General features: G+C 37.6%; 1 protein-coding gene across 1 annotated transcript; it reads left to right on the forward strand.

The window, feature by feature from the left end:
• Positions 1 to 143: 143 nt before the first annotated feature.
• Positions 144 to 23,913, forward strand: UFSP2 (UFM1 specific peptidase 2). Its single transcript, XM_082608390.1, has 12 exons — positions 144 to 197; positions 8,221 to 8,299; positions 10,844 to 11,027; positions 11,109 to 11,175; positions 13,767 to 13,924; positions 14,312 to 14,504; positions 15,820 to 15,966; positions 18,617 to 18,781; positions 18,992 to 19,116; positions 20,315 to 20,391; positions 21,297 to 21,421; positions 23,747 to 23,913. The coding sequence occupies exons 1-12, from the start codon at positions 195 to 197 to the stop codon at positions 23,831 to 23,833; spliced, it is 1,410 nt and encodes a 469-aa protein (XP_082464516.1). The 5' UTR covers positions 144 to 194; the 3' UTR covers positions 23,834 to 23,913.
• The last annotated feature ends 63 nt before the right edge of the window (positions 23,914 to 23,976 follow it).

Below are 23,976 nucleotides of genomic sequence, written 5' to 3' on the forward strand. Positions count from 1 at the left end.
TGGAGACTTCTGCTTCCCGCCCTTTATCCATCCGCGAGATGTGGCGTGGTGGTACGCCCCGTGACGTATGTTTGCACGGCATGTTGGGAATTGTAGTCGGTCTTCCCAAGCCCCGCCCCCGATGACGCCAGTTCCGGGCCAGCATCCTGTGCTTGGCCGGCTGTTGGCGCCCCTCTCAGCTCCACGTACCCGCCATGGTGAGTACCCGTGCTCGTCCCCCACCCCAGCGTTTCCCCTCAGACTTCACTAGCTGCTACGAGCCTTTATGGCCCTTGAAATAACTGGTTCTGCCGGGGCCCACGGTGGTAGTTGCGAACTCCGTGGTCTGGGCCGTCCTGTCCTCGGCCTCTCCCGGTAGGACCGGAGGGAAACTGCCCCTCACAACCTTGAACCCCCGGCCCCAGCGCAGCCGCCTTTGGATACGCGCTCCCTGCACCTTCTACTTGTGCATGCATTTTGAGAACGAGAGAATTATGAGGCGTTTTTGAAGGTTTCGAGGAAGGATTGGACCTGGGAAAGATACGAGTGACTTTGCAAATACTGTATTCTCTTAGCTGCTGTGATGTCACACTCCCCTGGTTTCCCTCTTAATTGCTCAAGCACGTCCTCCAATCCGTATCCTAGACGTGGCGTTAAGTACTTTTTTTTACACCCTATGCTTTGTCCAAAATTTGTATCTCCAGCTTAGAGATGTATTCTGAACTCCAGATCCTCATATCTACTAAACTGTACCTCCACTTGGATGGCTCATATGTATTTCAGACTCAGCAAGTTCAAAACTGACTCACCATTCCCACCTCCCCTCGTCCCACCCCTGCTCTTCCTCCAGTGATCCCCATCTCAGTTCATTGCGCTACCATCCACCCCACCGTTGTTATGCCAAAACCCTGGAAATCATCCTTGACATCGCCCTTTTCTCAACTCCTGACCATCTGTTCACTCATCAAATGCTATGGAATCTACTTCTAAATGGCTGTCAGTCGTCACTGTCTCTAACTATCCTTGTCCTTGGCACCGGGAGATCTAACCATCTGCTGTGGTCTCTTAAGTGGTCTTTTAAGCAGGCCTTCACCAATCTGAGCCCCTGCCTGGAATGGGCTTGTCCACCTGCACCCCCATCTTTCCTTTGGAATTGCTCATCCTCTTACGTACTTACCCCTCAGATCTCAGTTTAAATATTATTTCTTCAGAAAGGATCTCAATTCAGAAGTGTAAGGAGCTTCTAGTGCATTCTCATAAGATCTCTTATGGAACTTTCACAACAACCCTGTGAAGTTGTATATTTTTCCAATTTTACAGAAGAGAAGACAGACTTGAGTGATTAGTTACAAGGTCATACAGAAAGTAACAGTTAAATGTTGCTGTTGCCTGTCTTTATAACTCTTATCTTTAGTATTTTTCGGTGCCAGTAAATATTTTTATTCAAATAGGTGCATAGTATTTAACTGACTTATTTGCTTAACAGACTTGTTATTGATAGTGTTTAGGTGGGGTTTTTTGTTTGCTTGCTTTTTGCTATGATGAATAACACTATGATAAGTGGGTAACATTCAAACTAAATTTGTCTGAACTTTCTTGATTATTTCTTTAGGATAAACTCCACGAAGTATAATTGGGGAAAAGGGCATGGCCTTTCAACAGGTTACAATTTATGGAAAATAAAATCAGTCACCCTTAAAGAAATGTGACAAGGGGACTTCCCTGGCGGTCCAGTGGTTAAGACTCCTCGCCCAATGCAGGGGGCACGGGTTCGATCCCTGGTTGGGGAAGAACCCGCATGCCACGTGGCGCGGCTAAAAAAAAAAAACAATGTGTCAAGGACTTGTAAATGAGAAAAATAGTAATGGTACCTACTTTGTAATGTTCTGAGGATCAAAGTTAATATATGTCCAAGCGTTTAGCATAGTGCCTTTTTCTTTTTAAGGGCTCAGTAAATGTTAGTACTTACTCATTTATTTCAAAATAGGATTCTTACTGTGTAGTATGGTTCTTCAGCCTGTTTGGGACATATTTTGAGTATCTGATGAAATCTTTGAAGCCCCTTCCTCCTTCCCACTCCTCTCCCCCAGCAAAATGATATATGTCTTTGTCATACGTCAACTACCTGCAATGTATGGACCCAAATTAAGAACTGCTAATAGATTCCACTTTACAAGTGCTTTTTTCCCCATTTATAAGTTGCAAGCATTTTCCTATGACATTAAATATTCTTATAAAGCATTATTTTTCATTACTGTATAATCATAATCATTTAATCAGTCTCCTCTTGTTGACAGGTTAACATCTGTAAACCCTAATCTTTGTGTGTTTTGCAAATTTCCTTAGAAAATAAATTTCTAAATGCAGAATTACTAGGCCAAGAATGTGAATATACGGCTTTTTTTTTAAATTTTGTTTTATTTATTTTTTTATACAGCAGGTTCTTCTTAGTCATCAGTTTTATACACATCAGTGTATACATGTCAATCCCAATCGCCCAATTCATCCCAACACCATCCCCACCTCCCCGCCCCTTTCCCCCGTCGGTGTCCATTCGTTTGTTCTCTACATCTGTGTCTCTATTTCTGCCCTGCAAACCGGTTCATCTGTACCATTTTTCTAGGTTCCACGTACATGTGTTAATATACGATATTTGTTTTTCTCTTTCTGACTTACTTCACTCTGTATGACAGTCTCTAGATCCATCCACGTCTCAACAAATGACCCAGTTTCTTTCCTTTTTATGGCTGAGTAATATTCCATTGTATATATGTACCACATGTTCTTTATCCATTCGTCTGTCGATGGGCATTTAGGTTGCTTCCATCACCTGGCTATTGTAAATAGTGCTGCAATGAACATTGGGGTGCATGTGTCTTTTTGAATTATGGTTTTCTCTGGGTATATGCCCAGTAGTGGGATTGCTGGATCATATGGTAATTTTTTTTTTTTTTTTTTCTGTACGTGGGCCTCTCACTGTTGTGGCCCCTCCCGTCGCGGAGCACAGGCTCCGGACGCGCAGGCTCAGGGGCCATGGCTCATGGGCCCAGCTGCTCCATGCCATGTGGGATCTTCCCAGACCAGGGCATGAACCCGTGTCCCCTGCATCGGCAGGCGGACTCTCAACCACTGTGCCACCAGGGAAGCCCATGGTAATTTTATTTTTAGTTTTTTAAGGAACCTCCATACTGTTCTCCATAATGGCAGTATCAATTTACATTCCCACCAACAGTGCAAAGGGGTTCCCTTTTCTCCACACCCTCTCCAGCATTTGTTGTTTGTAGATTTTCTGATGACGCCCATTCTAACTGGTGTGAGGTGATACCTCATTGTAGTTTTGATTTGCATTTCTCTAATAATTAGTGATGTTGAGCAGCATTTCATGTGCTTCTTGGCCATCTGTATGTCTTCCTTGGAGAAATGTCTGTTTAGCTCTTCGGCCCATTTTTGGATTGGGTTGTTTGTTTTTTTAATATTGAGTTGCATGAGCTGCTTATATATTTTGGAGATTAATCCTTTGTCCGTTGATTCGTTTGCAAATATTTTCTCCCATTCTGAGGGTTGTCTTTTTGTCTTGTTTATGGTTTCCTTTGCTGTGCAAAAGCTTTTAAGTTTCATTAGGTCCCATTTGTTTATTTTTGTTTTTATTTCCATTACTCTAGGAGGTGGGTCAAAAAAGATTTTGCTGTGATTTATGTCAAAGAGTGTTCTTCCTATATTTTCCTCTAAGAGTTTTATAGTGTCCAGTCTTACATTTAGGTCTCTAATCCATTTTGAGTTTATTTTTGTGTATGGTGTTAAGGAGTGTTCTAATTTCATTCTTTTACATGTAGCTGTCCAGTTTTCCCAGCACCACTTATTGAAGAGACTGTCTTTTCTCCATTGTATATCCTTGCCTCTTTTGTCATAGATTAGTTGACCATATGTGCATGGGTTTATCTCTGGGCTTTCTATCTTGTTCCATTGATCTATGTTTCTGTTTTTGTGCCAGTACCATACTCTCTTGATTACTGTAGCTTCGTAGTATAGTCTGAAGTCAGGGAGTCTGGTTCCTCCAGCTCCGTTTTTTTCCCACAAGACTGCTTTGGCTATTCTGGATCTTTTGTGTCTCCATACAAATTTTAAGATTTTTTGTTCTAGTTCTTTAAAAAGTGCCATTGGTAATTTGATAGGGATTGCATTCAATCTGTAGATTGCTTTGGGTAGTATAGTCATTTTCACAATATTGATTCTTCCAATCCAGGAACATGGTCTATCTCTCCATCTGTTTGTATCATCTTTAATTTCTTTCATCAGTGTCTTATAGTTTTCTGCATACAGGTCTTTTGTCTCCCTAGGTAAGTTTATTCCTAGGTATTTTATTCTTTTTGTTGCAGTGGTAAATGGGAGTGTTTCCTTAATTTCTCTTTCAGATATTTCATCATTAGTGTATAGGAATGCAAGAGATTTCTGTGCATTAATTTTGTATCCTGCAACTTTACCAAATTCATTGATTAGCTCTGGTAGTTTTGTGGTGGCATCTTTAGGATTCTCTATGTGTAGTTTCATGTCATCTGCAAACAGTGACAGTTTTACTTCTTCTTTTCCAATTTGTATTCCTTTTATTTCTTTTTCTTCTCTGATTGCCATGGCTGCGACTTCCAAAACTATGTTGAATAACAGTGGTGAGAGTGGACATCCTTGTCTTGTTCCTGATCTTAGAAGAAATGCTTTCAGTTTTTCACCATTGAGAATGATGGTTGCTGTGGGTTTGTTGTATATTGCCTTTATTATGTTGAGGTAGGCTCCCTCTATGCCCACTTTCTGGAGAGTTTTTATCATAAATGGGTGTTGAATTTTGTCAAAAGCTTTTTCTGCATCTGTTGAGATGATCATATGGTTTTTATTCTTCAATTTGTTAATATGGTATATCACATTGATTGATTTGCGTATATTGAAGAATCCTTGCATCCCTGGGATAAATCCCACATGATCATGGTGTATGATCCTTTGAATGTGTTGTTGGTTTCCGTTTGCTAGTATTTTGTTGAGGATTTTTGCATCTATGTTCATCAGTGATATTGGTCTGTAATTTTCTTTTTTTGTAGTATCTTTGTCTGGTTTTGGTATCAGGGTGGTGGTGGCCTCATAGAATGAGTTTGGGAGTGTTCCTTCCTCCACATTATTTGGAAGAGTTTGAGAAGGATGGGTGTTAGCTCTTCTCTAAATGTTTGATAGAATTCACCTGTGAAGCCATCTGCCCTGGACTTTTGTTTGTTGGAAGATTTTTAATCACAGTTTCAACTTCATTACTTGTAATTGGTCTGCTCATATTTTCTATTTCTTCCTGGTTTAGTCTTGGAAGGTTATACCTCTCTAAGAATTTGTGCATTTCTTCCAGATTGTCCATTTTATTGGCATAGAGTTGCTTGTAGTAGTCTCTTAGGATGCTTTGTATTTCTGTGGTGTCTGTTACAACTTCTCCTTTTTCATTTCTAATTTTATTGACTTGAGTCCTCTCCCTCTTTTTCCTGATGAGTCTGGCTAATGGTTTATCAATTTTGTTTATCTTCTTAAAGAACCAGCTTTTAGTTTTATTGATCTTTGCTATTGTTTTCTTTGTTTCTATTTCATTTATCTCTGCTCTGATCTTTATGATTTCTTTCCTTCTGCTAACTTCGGGTTTTGTTTGTTCTTCTTTCTCTAGTTCCTTTAGGTGTAAAGTTAGATTGTTTATTTGAGATTTTTCTTGTTTCTTGAGGTAGGCTTGAATAGCTATAAACTGCTCTCTTGTAACTGCTTTTGCTGCATCCCATAGGTTTTGGATGGTCGTGTTTTCATTGTCATTTGTCTCTAGGTATTTTTTTATTTCCTCGTTGATTTCTTCAGTGACCTCTTGGTTATTTAGTAACATATTGTTTAGCCTCCATGTGTTTGTGTTTTTTATGTTTTTTTCCCTGTAATTCATTTCTAATCTCACAGCGTTGTGGTCAGAAAAGATGCTTGTTATGATTTCAATTTTCTTAAATTTACTGAGGCTTGATTTGTGACCCAAGATGTGATCTATCCTGGAGAATGTTCTGTGCGCACTTGAGAAGAAAGTGTAACCTGCTGTTTTGGGATGGAATGTCCTATAAATATCAATTAAATCTATCTGGTCTATTGTGTCATTTAAAGCTTCTGTTTCCTTATTTATTTTCATTTTGGATGATCTGTCTATGGTATAAGGGAGGTTTAAAGTCCCCCACTATTATTGTGTTACTGTTGATTTCCTCTTTTATAGCTGTTAGCAATTGCCTTATGTATTGAGGTGCTCCTATGTTGGGTGCATATATATTTATAATTGTTATATCTTCTTCTTGGATTGATCCCTTGATCATTATGTAGTGTCCTTCCTTGTCTCTTGTAACATTCTTTATTTTAAAGTCTATTTTATCTGATATGAGTATTGCTGCTCCAGCTTTCTTTTGATTTCCATTTGCATGGAATATCTTTTTCCATCCCCTCACTTTCAGTCTGTATGTGTCCCTAGATCTGAAATGGGTCTCTTGTAGACAACATATATACTGGTCTTGTTTTTGTATCCATTCAGCGAGCTTGTGTCTTTTGGTTGGAGCATTAATCCATTCACGTTTAAGGTAATTATCAATATGTATGTTCCTATGACCATTTTCTTAATTGTTTTGGGTTTGTTTTTGCCTCTTGTGTTTCCCACTTAGAGAAGTTCCTTTAGCATTTGCTGTAGAGCTGGTTTGGTGATGCTGAATTCTCTTAGCTTTTGCTTGTCTGTAAAGGTTTTGATTTCTCCATCGAATCTGAATGAGATCCTTGCCGGCTAGAGTAATCTTGGTTGTAGGTTCTTCCCTTTCATCACTTTAAGTATATCATGCCACTCCCTTCTGGCTTGTAGAGTTTCTGCTGAGAAATCAGCTGTTAACCTTATGGGAGTTCCCTTGTATGTTATTTGTCGTTTTTCCCTTGATGCTTTCAGTAATTTTTCTTTGTCTTTAATTTTTGCCAATTTGATTCCTGTGTGTCTCAGTATGGTTCTCCTTGGGTTTATCCTGTATGGGACTCTCTGCGCTTCCTGGACTTGGGTGGCTATTTCCTTTCCCATGTTAGGGAAGTTTTCGACTGTAATCTCTTCAAATATTTTCTCTGGTCCTCTTTCTCTCTCTTCTCCTCTGGGACCCCTATAATGTGAATGTTGTTGTGTTTAATGTTGTCCCAGAGGTCCCTTAGGCTGTCTTCATTTATTTTCATTCTTTTTTCTTTATTCTGTTCCGCAGCAGTGAGTTCCACCATTCTGTCTTCCAGGTCACTTATCCGTTCTTCTGCCTCAGTTATTCTGCTATTGATTTCTTCTAGTGTAGTTTTCATTTGTTATTGTATTGTTCATCTCTCTTTGTTTGTTCTTTAATTCTTCTAGGTCTTTGTTAAACATTTCTTGCATCTTCTCGATCTTTGCCTCCATTCTTTTTCCGAGGTCCTGGATCATCTTCACTATCATTATTCTGAATTCTTTTTCTGGAAGGTTCCCTATCTCCACTTCATTTTCTGGGGTTTTATCTTGTTCCTTCATCTGGTACATAGCCGTCTGCCTTTTCATCTTCTCTATCTTTCTGTGAATGTGGTTTTTGTTCCACAGGCTGCAGGATTGTAGTTCTTCTTGCTTCTGCTCGTGAATATAAGGCTTTTGATTCTTATTGCCATATCACCCTATGAAGAATTCTAAGAGTTTATACTCCCACTGTCAGTGATATATTAGTTTCCTCTCATTGTCCTGACCATCAGTTCTTATCATAATAGGGTCAGTGTTTTTGTCCCATTCTTAAACTAGTTATTTTCCATTGATCTTTTCATGTCATTGTTAAACCCTATAATTATTAAAACTGTAATTTAGAAATACTTTCTTAGAGCTGTGGTCCTCAACCTTTTCCCATTAGACTCATTCACATGGAGGACGTTTTAAATATCCTTGTGCCAAACCCTCCCCAGACCAATTAATCAGAATCTCGGGGAGTGTAGCCCAGGAATCAGTATTTTAAACTTCTCAGGTGATTTCAATGTGGAACAAAGGTTGAGAACCTCTAATTTAGAATTTAGAGTGTTTTGTTTTTCTCCATAAAACAAGGAATTAACTCGTGAAATAAGTTGAAAAATCAAGGTTAATTAATGCCTAAACCTAAATTCAGTTCAATTGTAATTTATATGAGGATGAGTTTTTGTTTTACGATGAAATTCTGGTTTTATTTGTCTTAGGTTATTTCAGAGACTATGGATATACTCTTCAGAATGAGAGGTGGCCTTGATCTAGCTTTTCAGCTAGCTACTCCTAATGGTAGGTCTGCTAAAATACTCTGCTTTTTTATTATAAAGTTGATTATGAAATATAGTGAGATTCTTACCATTTTGCACATGAAACTGAGAGATAGGATGAATAAACTGTCTAAGGTCATATAGTTAGTAAGTGATATAAATAGGATTTAAACTTAGACACTGTTCCCCACCACCTCTAGCCCATGGGGCTCTCTGTGCACATTAGGAAGAAGTATCCCCTTACTTAAGAAATTTTACTGCCCTCTCAAAGAAAATTGTCATGATAAATATAAATATCCACCATGAGCACAATATAAAGAGGTGCCCAGACTTGTACATTGTAGACTTACAACTGTACATAACCCTGAGTCTCCAGAGCCCACTCTCTTGAATGTCATGTTGTTTAGGAATGGTAGGCAAGCTCTACGGGAGAAAAATCAGCAGTGTTTGTATAAACCAAATTCTAGGATGTCTTCCTGTTTCTGACTACTGCTACAAACTGAGGCAAAGAATAACAGAGGAAGAAGATGAGGAGCTGTGTCTGAGATGTGTTTCATCTGAGATGCCACAGTAAGCCAAGTGCCAACTCCCAACAGGCATTTGGTAATTTGAGTCTGAAACTTAGGGGAGAGTGGTCAGAACTGGAGATAAGAGAACTTAATGTCTCTCAAGGATGATAGTTAATACCTTGATACTAAATGAAATCACTCAAGAAAAGCATGATCAATGGTGTCAGGAGCCACAAAGAAGTTGAGAAAGATAAGGAATAAGCAGTGTCAGAGCTCCTTGAAGGAGATCACCAGCTGGCGATTATTTACTGGCTCTTTGGAAAGAGGGAGTGAATGCTGAATGTTCTTTCTGACCCATCCCTTCATATTAGACAATTGTTCTCAATCTTGGTCCACATTCTAATTCCCACTTCCAGACCAATTAAAGTCTCTAAGGACAGAGACTCGGGCATCAGTAAGCTTTTTAGGTGATTCTCTAATGTGCCATCCGGATGAGAATCATTTTGCAAGGACTAAAACTCACTTTTAGGCCTGTCTTATCAATAAAGTATTGTTGTTCCTTAATATGTTACTTGTATGGATAAAGCCTTACATTTTACAACTTAATAAAATTGAAGGTATATTTTGCTATGAACTTATCACAAAGTATAACTAATATATTAGTCACCAAATATAATGATGTAATTTCAAATGTAAAGACTACAGATACTTTTTACCTAGTAATTAATGTATTTGAGCTTGTCTTCTGACTTGATAGTATTCCTCCTCCTGTATCAAACTCTTTGAAACACTCAATGAAGGGAATCATTAATGAGGAAATTGAGGGGAAGAAGGTGCTTAACTTAAAGACATCACAATTATTTAGGTACTTTACCTCATGGTCCTTCAGGGATAAACAGAAGGTAATCCAGGAATTATGTTTGTCTTTTGTAGTGCAGCTAAAAATCTTTAAATCTGGCTTTCTGAAACATATCAAGATATCTTTTAATCTGACTTGTTATAAGTAATCTTTTCTCTACCACAGTCTCAAGGTATTTATTTATCAAGATATCAGTGTGATAGTTAAATAAATATTTTAATCACAAGGTTAAGTAGGTTTAGGATTTAGGAGTATAAAGCTAGGACAAGTATTTAAATATTGTCTTCTTCAGATATATCTTCTTTATAGTTTTGACTTTGGAACCATGAAAATGTTTTTCATATTTAAAAAATTCTATAAAGTAAAAAGGAAATCCCTGAAAATGAAGTCAGACAAATATCAGGTTGATGACATACCACACAGAGAAAAAAACTGTAACTTCAGAGCACAGTACTTTGTACAGTCTTAGTAGGATATAGTCCAAGGAAGAATAGAACTATAAAGAAATTTAAATTTCATTCAACAGTTTTATTGCTATAAATAATAAAGTATTTTGAGAGTAATTGGAATCCTTATGCATTGCTGATGGGAATATAAAATGGTGCAGTTTCTTTGGAAAACAGTTTGGCAGTTCCTCAAAAAGACAGTTACCATATGACCCAGCAATTCTTCCTAGGTGATCAACTAAGAGAATTAAAAACGTATGTCCACACAATAACTTGTGCACAAATGCTCATAACAGCAGTATTCATGATAACCAAAAAGTAGAAACAACCCAAATGTGTATCAGCTTATGAATGGATAAACAAAACATGTTTTGCTCATACAATGGAGTGTTATTCAGCCATAAAAAAGAGTGAAGTGCGGGCTTCCCTGGTGGCGCAGTGGTTGAGAGTCCGCCTGCCGATGCAGGGGACACGTGTTCGTGCCCTGGTCCGGGAAGATCCCACATGCCGCGGAGCGGCTGGGCCCGTGAGCCATGGCCACTGAGCCTGCGCGTCCGGAGCTTGTGCTCCGCAGCGGGAGAGGCCACAACAGTGAGAGGCCCGAAAAGGCAAAAAAAATGTTTTTATAGTATTGAATATAGGGAATGGATATTTGGGGTCAGTTTTACTGTGCTGTACTTTTGTGTGCTTGGAAGCATTCATGTTGAAAACTTTACAATTTTTCTTATTCTATTTATATTCTTTTAATTTAGAAATTTTTATCAAGAAAGCACTAAAACATATGTTGAGTGACCTGTCAACCAAGCTTTCTTCAAATGCACTTGTGTTCAGAATCTGCCACAGTTCAGTGTACATATGGCCTAACAGTGACATGAACACCATTCCAGGAGAACTGACTGATAGTTCCACCTGTAAGAACATAATGCGCTTTATTCAGTGAGTATGCTTGAAGATGGCTAGAAGTGTTTTCACAACATCATTTCGTATGGTAAACATCTTTGTGTATTAAAAATTTAGATTTGAACAGGAAGAAGATACAAAACGAAAATTCATGAGGAAGAAAGACAAAAAGTTGTCAGACATGGTAAGCAAATCACCTGTCTTCTTAGTGATAAAAATTTTCAATCCTTGAATTTGGAGTTGAGTGAGATCTTAGAAATTACTTAACCCAATTTTATTTTATTTATTTATTTATTTATTTATTTATTTTTAAATACTTAAGAACTATCAAGAAGGTTTATTATTATTATTATTATTTTATTTTTTGGCTGTGTTGGGTCTTCGTTTCTGTGCGAGGGCTTCCTCTAGTTGTGGCGAGTGGGGGCCACTATTCGCGGTGCGCGGGCCTCTCACTATCGCGGCCTCTCTTGTTGTGGAGCACTGGCTCCAGGCGCGCAGGTTCAGTAGTTGTGGCTCACGGGCCCAGTTGCCCCGCGGCATGTGGGATCTTCCCAGACCAGGGCTCGAACCCGTGTCCCCTGCATTGGCAGGCAGATTCTCAACCACTGCGCCACCAGGGAAGCCCTATTTTTTTTTTTACAGATCAGATTATTCAGGTCCAGAAAAATTAAGCGACTTGCCAGAGGTTATATCTCTGGTGTACATATCTAAACTTTTGTCCCATTATAATATATATCTTAAATGGGTTTTTTGGATGCTTTGTTCGCTCCCACAGAAATAAAACAGCTTGAGTCCGTTTACAAATTATTTAAAAACAAATAAAAAGGGATCATTCCGAAACATGACAGTGACACATTATGCCATATGAGGTAGTAAATAATAAATGATTTACTTTTCTTCACACTGTTTTGCTTCTGTTGATTTTTGAACCAGTACTATTGAGTACCTGCCACATGCCACAAACTTTGCCAGATATTGGAGATGAAAAATGGAGCTGCTGCTTCAAGGCAGGAAGTTGTACAAAGTTAGTATACCTTTAGTGTTTTTCCAGACCAGTAAGGAAAATAGAGTGGACGTGAGGTTGGAGATGTGGGCAGGGACCACTCAGGAGAAGCCAAACCAAAACAGTAGCTACGGTAATAAAGAGGAGGGAATGGATACAAGAACTATTTAGGGGATCGAATAGATTATACTTGGAAACTAATTGGATGTGGGATGACCAGCTTCTTGCTTGGGTAAAGATGGAAGATGGGGAAGACATGAGGTCAGTTTCGGTCACATTATGTTTTAGACAGCAGTGAGGGGGTCCACATGAGCTGTTAGATTTATAAATGTGGAGTGTACAAAAAAACTGTGGGCTATGGGTAAGGATTTGAGAATTACCAGTCGTTGGAGCTTGACATTTGGAGGGATACGGGTCAGTTCTTTTGCAGGATGTTCCTCAGTTTGGGTCTGGGTTTGTTTTAGGCTTCCTCATGATAGATTCATGTGGTCATTGTCGGTAGGAATACCACAGAAGTAATGTGTGTCCTTCTCAGCACGTCGTATGAAAGAAGCATATGCTCAGTTGGCTCTTGTATTAGTGCTGGTAACTTTGATCATTTAATGTGGTATCTGCCAGTGTTCTCCACGGTGAGGGTACTATTTTTTGCCCTTATAATTAGTAAGTATTTTGTGGGAAGATACCTTGAGTTTATATATATATCCTGTTCCTCATCACGTTTTTACCCATCACTTCTAACATCAATTGATAATTTTTGCCAGAATCTTAGCATTAATCTGATGGTTGCAAAATAGTGATTTTTCTAAGTCTATCGTTTCCTTTTACATTTATTAGATGACATTATACTGTGAGGGGGAGATTTTCCATTTCCCTGTTTGTTTATTAACTGCATGGAAGCGTGGATTCCTATTTTATACCAAGAGTTATCTGTGACTGTTACTGTCCTTAGTTATTTTGATGCTCACATTTTCTAAGATTTGGCCAATAGAAATTTCATGCTGGCTCCGGTGTCCTCTTGAAACCATATTTTTGAGTACTTGCTACTTTTTCCATAGGATGTTCCAGACACATCTTGTACTTGCCCTGTTCTAGCTCAGGAATCAGCCATTTCCCCAAGGAACACACACATGTATATATACATACTATACATAAATAACACATACATCCATATTTATCTGTGTAAATCATATTATACCTCCAGTTCTACTTCAGCCTCACACAATTCCTGACCTCTTTCCAGTGAGAAACCTGGCTTCCAGTACTCTTAATATTTTGCTAAATTTGTTTAGTATACAGAAATCATTTTCAGAATTGTTTTCCCATACCACTATCAAAATCAAACCTACTAATAGAGTTCAGTATTTGTTTATAGTTTTTTATGTCTTTAGACCACAGGTATATAGTCATAATATATGTTTAAAAGTTGCTTCAGTGTGTGGTTACTGTATCTTGTTCATTTGATTTTTTTTGTTTTGTTTTGAAATTTTTAAATGTATACAAAAGTAGGGAAAATAGTTAAATGAAGCCTGGTGAACCTAACTTTAATGTTTATCAGTACGTGATCAATCTGATTTCACCTTCACTTCCCACTCACTTTCCCCTTCTCCTCAGGTTGTTTTGAAGCAGGGAAGATTTTTTCTTTAAGCTAAGATTTGTGCTTTTCGGTAATTTACTGTAATATAGCTTATATGGTCCTTAAAAAGTCCTTTTACTTACCTTTTATATTATTGTTCAGTGTACTATAAGTTAACTTTTACTGTTTATCTTTATAGCATCAAATAGTAAATATAGATCTTATGCTGGAAATGTCAACCCCTCTGGCAGCTGTAACACCCATCATTGAAAGAGAAAGTGGAGGACACCACTATGTTAATATGACTTTACCAGTTGATGCAGTTGTATCTGTTGCTCCAGAAGAAACGTGGGGAAAGTAGGTATTTTCTAATACTACTGCCATGTTTAAATGAGGACCCTCTCCCAAAGTAATCAGAGCTCATTTTAAATTATCATATAGGCATATTCAGGGTTGTTGTTGTCTTTACTGTGATTTACTCCTTGTTTATTGTTAAACTAAGAGTCATCTAGTAATTAGACGTTTATTGGAGGAAGTAGAGTAATATGCAAAACCTGTAGGGTTTTCCCTTTATCTACACAGAGGAAATTTAGTTTATTTAACATTTAACTTTGCATTTTTTAGACTTCCTTTAATAAACCTGGTCCAATCGAGGATATATTAGGAATATAGTCACTCAACACTTTCATGTATCATAAACTACTATAACTTTGTTAATGCACTTGTATATTTTCCCCCCCTCAGAGTTCGTAAATGTCTAGTTGATGCAATTCATAATCAACTAACTGATATGGAAAAATGCATTTTGAAATACATGAAAGGAACATCTATCGTGGTCCCTGAACCACTGCACTTTTTATTACCAGGGGAAAAAAATCTTGTAACAATTTCATATCCATCAGGAATTCCAGATGATCAGCTGCAGGCCTATAGAAAGGTGAAACCAATTCGTTTTTTCTTAAAAAAAAAATACAGCTATGATTCATTTTGTGTTTAATTATGTGTTTCTAATAAATGGACATTGTTTTGTGTTTTAATTTTAAAGTGTGGACGCAGACTATTAGCTTTACACCTTATTTAATTTCTGTTCTATAACTTTTTTTAAGTATTATTAATGAAAAAATACTTTGCTAAACCATATGTAACATTTTAATTTCATATGTTCAGTGTAGTTCATATGTTATTTTTCTGTAATGAAATTTAGAACTGAAAAGATGCTTACATGCCTAGAGCAGCTGATGAGTGTTATTTAATATATTCCTTTTCTCTTCCGTTACTTCCAGATTTGTGAAAGAGACAAGATTAGAGTCAGAGAAAGGAAATTAGGATTTATGCTATTTCTAATGAGGATTTATAGTATTACTCCATCCCCCACATCCCAGGGTTATTTGGGTTTTATTAGAGGCATTTTGAAGAAAACATGATCAGCATTCAAAGAAATGAGATTTCTTGGCAAAATAACTGGTTTGGGAGTACATATTTTTGATGTGTGGCCTTGCCTGGCATCCATCAAATTATACCATGGGACTATCTTCCCAGTCTCTGTCCCTGAAAAGAGATATAACAATGTAACCCTCTGTACCTCTCTGTAAGTGCCAGATGAATTGATTTGCAGAGGCAACAGTTACATAAGCTAATGATCCCATTCAAACTGCTAGAATACATAGGAAATAGCAAAAGAAGATGTCAGACTTTTCAAAGTAACTATTACATGTTTTTACACATTCAGGAATATATTGCCTTTTAAACATGTATGTGTATTTTTATTCTGATGCCATATTGGTTGGTTTCATGCCACCAATCTCTATAATCACTACCCCTTTTATTTGTTAAGTACTCTAAGCATGATTTTTTTTAATATTTTGATATAATTATATCATTGTTAATTATAATTTATGAGGCTGTTTCAAAACCAGTCTTTAGCCTGGATGTATTTTAACAGAGTGTGTTATAGTGAGTAATTTTAAATAATCTCAATTCTCTTACTCTAACGAATTATTATCATTTTTCTACATTCCCTTCCAGTTTCTATCCATATACATAGATAAACAAAAATAAATCTTTTTTGGTTTTAGTTTAAATCTCACTTTCTTTGACCTTAGTGAATTAAATCATAAGTGCGTTTGATAACGTTTATAACCAATATATAGTAAATATTCTGTTTTGTATCTAGTTTGAGTTTATTTATTGACTAGGAATCTAATCATTTAACTTTTTTTCTCTTCTTTCCTCTTGATTCTGATTTCATTTAGGAGTTACACGATCTCTTCAATCTGCCTCATGACAGACCTTATTTCAAAAGGTCTAATGCTTATCACTTTCCAGATGAACCATACAAAGATGGTTACATTAGAAATCCACATACTTATCTCAATCCACCTAACATAGAGACTGGTATGGTGAGTTTAATAATTCTTTATGTGAGTCAATTGATCATAAGTGTCATTAGTTGTTTTTTGTCTGTACCCAGTGGAAGTTGTAAGGATCAATTCATAATGGGTATCATCGTCCCTAAAACATACTTTGCCACCTTTTTCTTTTAATGATCATTGCTTAAGATAGCAGTAATTCACAGTGGTCTAAAAAGGTTAGGAATAGATAGTGTGTAGCACATTTCTCTTACTAAAATTCCATTCCTTAATTTCTTTAAAGGCTTGTCCCGCTTTATTTCCATTCTGAACCTGAGAAATCATGCTAATTAAGGGCATATTTCTACACAACTCACACTGTAGGAAAAGGCTAATAAAGCACTACATGTTTCCTGTACAGCACATACCTAGTTGTAAGGGGTAGATCTTTTCACTAAAGGTAGCTCAGAAAAGGAGTGTGGGGGAAGGGTTCCTTTAAGGATGCATGCAGGCTAGTAAGAGAGGATCTCATGGGCAACCAAGAATAGGAATTGTACAGCTGGGCCTCTTAGAACAAAGCAGCGCTGTGACTGGCCTCGGTCTCAAGGCCTACTCTCACTCCTGGATGGCATTTCTCAGCTTTCTTTGGGGGTGCTTTTGATCCTAACTGGCCTGTTCCTTCCCTTTACTCTACCTTTTCTCAGCCCTGTCTTCTGTTTCCTCATTTTTTCAGCCTGACATAACTTTTCCTACTCTCCCTCAGAGCTGCTCATTGCATGCATTGTTTCAGCTTCATTCCTTGCACTTACTGCCTGATTCACTCTGCACCTCTCAATTCAAATTCCCAAAAGAGAAAACTTGATTGGCCCATCTTGTCATGGCATTTATTCAATACCTGCTGAGTCTCCAGGTGCTTTGTAAGGAAATCTTAAGAATTAAAGATGAGTACGTGATACAACGTTGACCCTAGGGCAGTTAGGGGCCTGCTTCCGGTTCTGGCCATCAGCAAGCACTTGGGACAGCAGCTTCACCTGCGAGAGCTATGGGCAGACCAGCTTCGCATAGAACAGCCCTGGCTGGGCACTCACCGTTACATGCATACAAATGAGACTTTAGTCAACATTTCAGTGACATTGAATGATTTCACTTATTCTGCTTATATGGGAGGAAATCTTGAGAGACCTGTTCCTGATTGAAAATCTTGTTCTGTCACAGTCATAGAATCATAGAATAGGAAATACAAAACGTAGAGTCTCTAACAAGCAACATAACTCTTGATGGTTTTCCCGTAGATTATTACATAAATGTTTTCTCTCTCAGATTATATTTGGAACTCTTCTAGGGTAAGTGTTATATCATATATTCATTTTTCATTCCTAATAGTTCTTTACTAAGCGCCGGGACACTCAGAAGGTACTGAATAAATACTGATTGTTTTTTGGCAATGAAATGGGTTGGTTATCTGTATTGCAAAAATGCAAGAAGCATTTATATATTTCTTAATATTTATTATATGATACTTAATGTGTGCATGTAACATACATGTAAGTTATAAAGCACAGTAAAGAAATCAATATTGGAGAGCTCCCTGCCCCATTTAAGAACTAGGACGTGGCCAGTCTGACTGTGTTCTCCTTCTTATCCACTCCTCTGCCTCCCCGACAACCAGGAGGAACTATTATACTGAGTTTGGGGTTCATCATTCACTTTGCTTTCTTTTAATAGTTTCACCATATATGTCTCTCAACAATGTTGCTTTTAGTCTTGCTTGATTTTGAGTTTTACCAAAATGGTGTCATTCTGTGTGTAGTCTTCTACAACTTGCTTTTTCACTCAATATCATGTAGCTAAGATTTATCCATGGTATTGTGTATAACTGTAGTTCAGTTATCTTTATTGCTGGATAATATACCTTGGTATGTTTTTTTTCCCAGGTTGTTTTGCTATTTAGACAACCCTGCTATGAACGTTACTGTACATGTCTCTTGTTACATATATGCAACAATGTCAACAATTTGCTATATTTGCTTCATTTCTCCTTTTTTCCCCTTGAGCCATTTCAAAGAAAATTACAGGCATCATGCTATTTACTCCTAAATACTTCCAATGGAAATCTCCAAACAATATTAGATTTGCATTTATGATAGTTTGGTTATGATTAATTATTATTTTTTATTCTCTGCTGGATTTAATTTGCTAATATTTTGTTAAGATTGTTGCATCTGTGTTCATGAATGATATTGTCTTATAATTTTCTTTTCTCATACTGTTCTTACTTTACTTTTGTATCAGTAGTATACTGGCTCATTGAAAGAGTTGGGGAGTGTTTCCTCTTCTTTAAAAAAATTTTTATGGGCTTCCCTGGTGGCACAGTGGTTGAGAGTCCGCCTGCCGATGCAGGGGACACGGGTTCGTGCCCCGGTCCAGGAAGATCCCACATGCCGCGGAGCGGCTGGGCCCGTGAGCCATGGCCGCTGAGCCTGCGCGTCCGGAGCCTGTGCTCCGCAACGGGAGAGGCCACAGCAGTGAGAGGCCCGCGTACCACAAAAAAAAAAAAAAAAAAAAAAAAAAAAAATGTTTATAAGGAACTAAAGTAAGTCTAGCTCCGAGAATAGTAAAATGACTTGGTATGTGTATGTGTAATATAATATATACATCTATCTTAAGTTAATATTTTACTATGTTTCTTCTTTTTATATAGATTTCTGTGGTCCAGGGCATATATGGTTACCATCATTATATGCAGGATCGGATAGATGACAATGGCTGGGGCTGTGCTTATCGGTCTCTGCAGACTATCTGCTCTTGGTTCAAACACCAGGGATACACAGAGAGATCCATTCCAACACACAGAGAAATTCAGCAGGTACAGAACATGCCATTTTGAATTGTAATCAGTTGGATGTTTCATTAACCCTTAATATACCATTAATAATTATTCCTACCTCATGGTGCAGACTTATTTGTGTTTTGAAGGAAAAAAATATAAATACTGGTAATCAGGGAAAATGCCCTAAACGTAATTTTTAATAGCTATCTTGTGTATGGATCTTTTTGTATTTTTAAATACACAAAGGCTCTAGTTGATGCTGGGGACAAACCAGCAACATTTGTCGGATCACGGCAGTGGATTGGATCTATCGAGGTGCAGCTGGTACTGAACCATTTGATTGGTATAACTTCAAAAATACTGTTTGTCAGGTAAGGACACTTTAAGAAATCTGAGAAATCATTTCAAAGAGAATTTGTCATTTTTATTAAAAGAAAAAGCGCATTTTCCCCCACATTTGTTGTCACTCTTTTCTCTTCCTCCACATTGCCTCCTTGCTTTATAAATCTCATTTTTTTAGCCCTAAATTTTTTTGTTATTTTTTAGAAGATGTTTGAGTTTATGAGTAAACTTTGTGGTATCTGCGTATATGCTCTAGGCCTAATCTTAGTCTGGAAGAGGAAAAGTTGCAAATATGTCAGTTTTGAGTAGAGTTACAGAAAGTCTAGTTTTTTTGTTTTGTTTTTCTTTTTATTTAGTTTTTTATTTATTTTATTTTTTGGCTGCGTTGGGTCTTCATTGCTGTGCATGGGCTTTCTCTAGTTGTGGTGAGCGGGGGCTACTCTTCATTGTAGTGCGCGGGCTTCTCATTGCGGTGGCTTCTCTTGTTGTGGAGCATGGGCTCTAGGCGCACGGGCTTCAGTAATTGCAGCACGTGGGCTCAGTAGTTGTGGTGCGCGGGCTCTAGGGAGCACAGGCTCAGTAGTTGTGGCGCACAGGCCTAGTTGCTCTGCGGCATGTGGGATCTTCCCAGACTAGGGATCGAACCCATGTCCCGTGCATTGACAGGCGGATTCTTAACCACTGCACCACCAGGGAAGTCCCCAGAAAGTCTAATTTTTTAATGCTTAAGGCAGAGACATCTTGAAAGGAAAAAATCAAATGTTGATCTATGACTGACCTTTTTGTTTATCTCCTACTCTTTTTCTTCCTAAGATTTTAATAAATTAATAATGTGTCCAAATAATACATTCATTTTATCTTTTCCAATATATTTTAATCACAATTCTAATATTAAAATATGAGCAAATATTAATATAAGATAGATATCTATGACCATCACTAGCTTACTCCTTTTTATGAGCTTATGTTTTCAATACATTTTCTATTACAACAACCTTGCTAACTATAGTGTTATTATTATTTTTTATTGTCCAAGTACTTTAATACCTCTGATTTCACAATTGCAGTTTGTATTGGCTGTGGAAATCAGTGCTAACAAATAAGTGATAGATTAAGTAGTGAAGCACATGGTGATTAAAAAATGAGTTTTGGCACAGCAAAACATTATTCATACATTCCCAACTATCTTAGAAATAGTTCATCTGATAGAAGATGGTTTCTTTCTAGCCAAGGTTCTGAAATGGCCTCTCAGGGACGGGAACTGGTTAATCATTTCCAGAGTGAAGGAACGCCAGTAATGATCGGTAAGGTGTTTGGATATCTCGGGTTCTTTTGGTAGAGTGGAGAGTATGTGAAACTTACAGTTAATAAAAATATGTAATGGCATATAAAATCAGTCATTTTTAAACATATTAAAATTAGCTTTTACATCATGCATACTGTCCTCTGGATGTTATTTTAAAATTTCCAAGGCAGGAGGAAAGTTACAAAAAGGATAATAACCAGAAGTAGTAAAGGCTCAGAAGAGAAATGAAAACTGTGTTCACATACTTGAAGAGTTGAGAGCAGAATGGAAAAGAGGCAGTGGCCCCTGAGCTGAGCATTGTAAGTCATGGCTAGCACTAACTTGGCTGGCTGTGTGACATTATGCAAATTGCTTAACCTCTCGGGCTTTATTTGTAAAATAAGAAGATTGGATTAGCTGATCTAAAGATTCACGATTCTGTGAGAAATAAGACTTGTCCTGTGATGACAGAAGGCAAGGTAAGACTGGTGTGTAAGAAACGTGGGTAGGCAGATTTCAGCAAAATACAGAAAGTATTGAAAGAGTAGATGGGCAGCACCATTGGAGGTACTCAGTGCAGAGGCAGCATTGCCCAGCTGCTGAGAGAGGTACCAACAGCAGCGACTGTTACTCCGTTGGGTGGAGTTTAGACCCTCTGTGGCCCTTTTGAAATTCAGTCTAGGTAATTCCATGGATATTGCAGTGAAATATAAACCTAATATGATGACAGATACGATTGTTTCTTTTCTGTCTTAAAGATGTAATTTTATCTTTTCAGAGTATATTTGACATTGTGTCGTTTACAGTGTACGCCAGTTGATTTTAATGCTGTTAGATCAATCAATAGGCAAAATAATCTATTGAAATTGAATGGGAAGTTGAGATTAATATATGCCCTCTCATTTCATATTTCCTCTTCAATAGGGGGAGGAGTTTTGGCCCACACAATACTAGGAGTTGCATGGAATGAGATTACAGGACAGATAAAATTTCTGATTTTAGATCCGCATTATACAGGCGCTGAAGATCTGCAAGTTATTTTAGAAAAGGTAAGTGTCTGTTTAACACAAATTTACATACAAGGCAAAGAACCCAGAACCAAAGGATAGAAAACTGGCAGCTAACAGAAAGATGGATTATGAAGTGAGGGCAGGGGTCCTCCCTGTAAGGAGGTATTCTAAGGCTGTGATGAGATGAGTAACTGTCTCTCTAGATACAGAGGACAAGGAGGCACTAAAGTAAATTGTGAAAGACAAAATTTAGCTTAGATTTATCAAGACTTTCTCAGTTATTAAACTTAATAGAATGCGAAAGTCATAAATATATTCGTCTGGAGACTTACAGCTTTGCATAAATATAAATATAGTGAGATATATCAATGCCTTGAAATAGAGTGGAGTATATAATCTTTATAATTTTAGAATTAACCAGAAATTAGCTGAGCAGTATGCTGGACATTATGGAGGCTTGACTGCCTTTAATTTATTTACATATAACTTCATCTCATTCTATGAAGGAGTTATATTTGAAACAGATTTAAGAGTATTTGTTGATGCTTAAACTACCAGCTAAAGGAGGTATAAATTTAAGTTAATTTATAGGCAACTAATTCAGACTTAGTACTGAGTTTTCATGAGAAATTAGTACTAAATTTTCATGAAACTCAGTACTAAGTCTTTACGAGGCAAGTGTTATAAGACATAACACTTGTTTTAAATAAGTTTTATATTCTTTGCCAAATATATTAAAATTACAAAGAATGCATACAGCCTTTCCAGCTATAAGCCAGTGAATATATGCTATCCACTACCCTTCATTTTTGTCATGTTGTCACTTAAGTCAATATCATTAGTACCCATAAAAAGGTTTCTCTGCTCTTTTTTTTTTTTTTTTTTTTTGGCTGCATTGGGTCTTGGAGCTCACAAGGCTGCTCCTGCAGAGGCATCACTTAGAGACAGTGAAAGGAAAGCAGGGCATGTTCCAGGAGCTGTGGCTGTTTTAACATGATTAGAGCTGGTGAAGCGGTGTGGCTGATAGCTGGAGGGACAGGCAGGAGGTAAATGGAGGATGAGCGCCGGGAGCCAGGCAGAGGAGCCAGGCATTCAGATTTTATCTTAAAGGCAGTGAGACGCCTTAGGATTTTAATTAGAGGCATAATACAGATAAGAAAATTACTTCTTTTTGGCTGGCTTGACAGACTTTGGACTAAATGGAATTATCTAGGTAGAGTTTTCTGATGCGATCAGATAGAGTAAGGCATTGTCCCTGCTTGCTTTCTCTGAGAACTGCACTCTGCTTTGCTAGTTTTTTCTTTTTTTTTTTAAGCATTAACTTGAGATGTCTGTTTTTTGTGATTAGCAATAATCTTCTTTTTTTAAATTGTTTTATTTTGGGCTGCATTGGGTCTTCGTTGTTGCACGCAGGCTTTCTGTAGTTGCAGCAAGCGGGGGCTACTCTTCATTGCAGTGGGCGGGCTTCTCATTGCGGTGGCCTCTCTTGTAGGAACTATGACCTTTGACTTCAGGTCGCTGCCAGAATGCCCAGCAGCTTCCCAGTTAGGTAGGGTAAGGGGTAAAACTACCACCTGTCACTCACATGGTGGCATTTTGAATCCTCACTAGTCTCCTCACAAGTATTTGCAAACAAAGCATTTCATTTCAGAATGATGTAACACAGACAAGTTGTGAGCTGGGTCTTTAAGAAAATATTGATAAATCAATGGCCTTAGAAGAAATTTGATAAACTTCTATATTCACAATGAGATTTTGTTTGAAAGCAATTTTCTCTGCTGGGGAAAAGGATTAATACTGACATAAAATTGGAAAGTGGCATGATTACAGCCTGAGGAAAATGAAGGGCATAGAATGCAACTCCAAGGGCAATCTCAGATTTCTCACTGCCACGTATCACTGCTCAGATGCCACTGCTGGGAAATCGGGATCAAGGCAGTGGCCGATTTGGTGGCTGGGGAGGCCCACTTTCTAGTTCAGTCTTTTTCACTGTCTATACAGTCTTTTTATGGACAGATGCCAGTTAAACTATCACACGCCATCGACTGACAGAATTATAAAACTATGCATCTGAAGATCAATAAAATGTGGTATTGAGTAACAGTACCATAATGAAGCTTTTCATTTTTAATGATTCCTATGATTAAATATCATAGAATTAAAAAATTTTAAATTCTGTCTGAAATGGAACCAAATAAGCTACTTTTCTATGTTTTACAGGAACTCAAATATTTGAATTATATAGGTATTTAGAGCCTTATTCCAAGACCCTGCTGACAGAGCAGGATTGTAAAATGTTACAGTTTCAATTATGTAGTCCTATAGCTTTGTAAAAGGTTTTCCTTTCCCTTCTCCCAAATCTAGGGCTGGTGTGGATGGAAGGGTCCAGACTTCTGGAACAACGATGCTTACTATAACTTATGTCTTCCTCAGCGACCAAATACTATTTAAAATATTTTGGACTCAAAGACTGTAGTAAAGTTGTACTTTATAAATTTGTTGATAAAGAATAAATTTAATTTCAAATTAAATCCTGGGTGTAGTGTGATGGTTTCTATGATTTTTTGGTAAAGGTTGTAAATATTACACAAAGA

The sequence above is a fragment of the Mesoplodon mirus genome (assembly GCF_964341445.2).
Source record: "Mesoplodon mirus genome assembly, chromosome: 20".
Classification (NCBI taxonomy): Eukaryota; Metazoa; Chordata; class Mammalia; order Artiodactyla; family Ziphiidae; genus Mesoplodon; species Mesoplodon mirus.

Coding starts and splice junctions, on each gene's coding strand:
- UFSP2 (XM_082608390.1), top strand. Junction 11,176..13,766: donor ACAAAAAGTTGTCAGACATG/GTAAGCAAATCA, acceptor TTATCTTTATAG/CATCAAATAGTAAATATAGA. Junction 15,967..18,616: donor CTAACATAGAGACTGGTATG/GTGAGTTTAATA, acceptor CTTTTTATATAG/ATTTCTGTGGTCCAGGGCAT.